Source organism: Bufo gargarizans, chromosome 2 (genome assembly GCF_014858855.1).
Source record: "Bufo gargarizans isolate SCDJY-AF-19 chromosome 2, ASM1485885v1, whole genome shotgun sequence".
NCBI lineage: Eukaryota > Metazoa > Chordata > Amphibia > Anura > Bufonidae > Bufo > Bufo gargarizans.
The window spans coordinates 68,656,065-68,659,860 of NC_058081.1; the positions used below are offsets into that span (position 1 = coordinate 68,656,065).

General features: G+C 52.1%; 1 protein-coding gene across 1 annotated transcript; it reads right to left on the reverse strand.

The window, feature by feature from the left end:
• Positions 1-1,262: 1,262 nt before the first annotated feature.
• LOC122925650 (dnaJ homolog subfamily B member 1-like) lies at positions 1,263-3,335 on the reverse strand. The gene is made up of 2 exons (XM_044276999.1): positions 3,223-3,335; positions 1,263-1,600 (listed from the first exon to the last, which is right to left on the reverse strand). The coding sequence occupies exon 2, from the start codon at positions 1,557-1,559 to the stop codon at positions 1,263-1,265; it is 297 nt and encodes a 98-aa protein (XP_044132934.1). The 5' UTR covers positions 1,560-1,600; positions 3,223-3,335.
• Positions 3,336-3,796: the final 461 nt, after the last annotated feature.

A 3,796-nucleotide genomic window follows, 5' to 3' on the forward strand; every position in this document is an offset into this window, starting at 1 on the left:
AGAGAACTACTGCAGGCTGCAGGAAGGATCACATTCACTGATTAGTGTATTAGGCGTAGGAAAATCTGCAGCGAAATACAGAACCAGTTAAGCAGATGAGTTTTTCATCCATATGCTGCCGAAATACGAGCGGTAATTGGCCTGCACTGCAAATTTTCGAATCCACAGCGTGCAAATTTTCACCCCTTGCAATGCAAAGGGTGAGATCAACACATGTGGATGCGAGGTGCAGCGAAAACCGCCCTGCTGTGTGCATGTACCCTTGGGGTACAGCCACTGGTCCAGTGTGGACATGCCCTTATAGTAAAAGAGGTATGTAGCTGACCAGGTGTTTGGCATTGGCCAACGAGAAGAGGGCAAAAACACCATCTGATGTGCAACGCCCGGTCCGTTACTACCATATCTGGGTTATGGAGGGGATTATATCGGATCATTAGATAATGCATTGACTGACAATCAGGGCAATTCTTAGAAATCAGTGTTCCCAGTCATTGCCCTGTGTCAATGTGCCGCCAATCGCGCGAGGATGACAATGATTCACTATGGGCACCAACGATCACAACAGTGATCACTCATCCCCATACAGTGGGGACGATTGCTGCCTGTGAAAGCAGCTCTTCCCTCTGCTCATCAGCGAGATATTGTCTGGAATGACTGGTTCATTCTCCATAACTGCCTATTAGTCAGGCCTTAAAGGGGTTGTGTCATCTCATACTTTGGGGGCATATGCGCTGGAACCTGCACCTTAGAACGGAGCCCGCAAAGTGAAGGAGGGCACAGCCGCCCTCCATTCATTTCTATGGGAGTGCCAAAATAGCTAAGCAGTCCCGTTGAAATGAATGGGAAGCGCACTGCGTAAGCGTGGCCACCGCTCCATTCACTTCTATGAGCCTGATGGCCAGCGCTCTGCTACTTTCAGCACTCCCATAGAAATGAATGGAGGGCAGCTGCGCAGGCGGGCTCCATTCTAAAGATAAATGTAGGTCTCAGAGGTGGCCGTCAGCCCCATAGAAGTGAACGGAGCGGTGGCCGCACTTCCTGTTCATTTCAATGGGACTTCCGAAACTAGCCAAGCACGCCGCTCGGCTATTTTCAGCAGCCCCATAGAACAGAAAGGAGGGTGGCCTCTCATGCGCGGTGCGCCCTTCTTCACTTCTAAACGCAGGTGAAGGTTCCAGAGGTGGGACCCGCACCTATCAGACATGTGATATGCCCCCAGGGTATGGAAGATACAACCCCTTTACTATATTGACCCAAGCACTTTAAACTGTGGAGGAGAAACGCCCCCACCGACTCCATCGCCTGCGCCGGACATCGTAGGATGCCCACGCATACACATGGCACGTACCCTCCTCGCCGTACTTGTCGAATATCTCCCTCTTCTTGGGGTCGCTCAGCACATCGTAAGCCTCAGCAATCTCTTTGAAGCGCTCCTCCGCCCCAGGATCCTTGTTTTTATCCGGGTGATATTTCAGGGCTTGTTTCCTGTACGCCTTCTTGATGTCTTCCTCTGACGCCCCCTTGGACAACCCAAGGATCTTGTAGTAATCTTTGCCCATGCTTCTTGTTGACCTTTCCAGTTAGGGGTGTAACCAGACACCTGCGGAGGAGGAGGAATGGAGCACACGTCAGTATCACCCAGAAAAGGGGGCGCAACAAAGACGGGGTGACGTGAGGATCGGTACTGGCAGCCGCTCCTTACCCAGCAGGCGAGCTGCGCGTCCCTGCCTCTCCACAGCAAACACAAGCTAAGCCGCAGGTAAACACACCGCCACATACCGCATCTATATTATACCACGCCAAGGCCTGTGCAAATAATCCCTCTCCGTACACTAAAGCTGCCTGAAAGGATCAGCTACCGATGCACTTTGTTTCACGCCTTCCACATTTTCAAGATCTGTGCTTGCTGACATAGTTTGACAAATTTCTCTCCTGTCCCCATCGCTTTCTACCCGAAGGACATGGTCCAGGGGGTTTAGCTTGCAATAGATTGTCTAGACTGGATATAATTGTAACAAACCTTCAGCTGTGGAGACAAATTAAGTCAAGGGTTCTGTTCACTGACAGCAGGCAGAGCTCTTGAAAAACACTTCAGAACTTTATAACAACTGTGGATTAAAGGGGTTGTTCCATTTCAAATACTTTTTTACAGGATATGGGATAAGTGATCTGGTGGGGGTCTGAGCACTGTGGGCCCTGCTAATCACTAAAATGGGGGCCCAGCATCCCCCTATTTGAATGGAGAGGTGGTCGAGCTTGTACTTCTCTCCGGCAGTCCCACGGAGTGACGTCACTGCTCCATTCACATGGGGTCTCCCTTTCTTGTGATGGGTGGGACACAAAGCCTTCACTCCCCCCACCGATCAGACACTTACCTCCTATCCTGTGGATATGGGTCACACAACAGCATCCATCTAAGGGCCGGGGTTACATGACGACCGACGATGGCAACCCCAGGACGAATCAGTGAGGTGATCGGACAGCAGGTTTGGATCTCCCCCGCACGTAGCGATCACGTGACCACCCTCACCGCCATTAGCTGCACGACGCCACAATCTTAAAGGGGGGTTCTCGGGACCTGTACCTAAAAGCGGTCTTTAACCTGTGGAGAGAAGACACCTTCAGCGGTACCTACCTTTCCGCCGATCCCGGCTGCGGGGTTGTGACTGGCTGTGGGTTCTTCCTCCGACCGCTACAGGAAGAAGAGACGTCAGAGGAAGAACCCGCCGCCAGTCATGTGACGCCAGCAGAGATGGCGGAATCAGCAGAAGGGCAAGTACTACTGGAAGGGTCTTCTCGCCACAGGTTCGATATTAGACCCAAGTTAGGCGCCGACCCGGAGGACCCCTTTAATGGCAGGAACATACAGTGCAGTTTTTTGACGCGGTTTTTACGGAAAAATGTGTCATTTTGCAGAAGTTTGATGGAAACTTGCTGGGAGCACGTAGGAGGGCGATTTTATACTTTTTGATCACAGGTCGTGTGGACAGTAAACGTCCCGAGTGAGAAAGTATGAAGACCCAGTCACTGGGGGGCAGGTCCAATACACTTACCATGGGGAAGACTACCCCCATCATCCAGGACTACTACTATAATCAAACTGCTTCATCTCAGGGGGGGGGATCATTTATTAGCCAAAATTGGCCAAAAGCCAAGCGTGCCCACTGCCTATGTAGCAGCACGGTGCCCACACCGAATGCAAAACCCACCAACCCCACGTACCTGTATAGGGCGCTCGTAAAGACACTGCTAAGCAGACTCCGTGACAGCCAGTCCCTTGTATAGATGCGGCTCCACCTCCAGAACCTTCCAGATCTTTCTTCCGCACTCCAGAAACTTCAGGAGCTGCCGACCAATCACAGCGCTCTCAGAGCGGAGTTAAACCAATCACAGGCAAGTGACTGTCGGCAGCCAATCAGAACGCAGTAGGCTGTGGCCTATGGGAGGATCTGTCAGCGGCGTGACACGCCTCTCACACATGATTGGCTGGTAGGTGGTTTCGGGCCGGTGACGCGTTATACTGCCCTACCTCGTGAGATTTCCCTACCCTCTGACTTCCTGTCGCATGAGCGATGACGTCGGGGGGCGTGTCTCACTTTTCTCCATCTGCGCATGCCCAAAAGGACACTCTAGTGAAAATCTCAAGGCTGAACTTAGCAGCACGCCGGGAACCTGCGCATGCGTCTGGGAGCCGAGACGCGCCTGCGCAATGTGATGGTAGGGAAAAATTACGTCCCAGTGCGCAAGCGCCGAGGGTAAGCATGAATATCCATGCCAAAAGCACTTTTAACCCTTT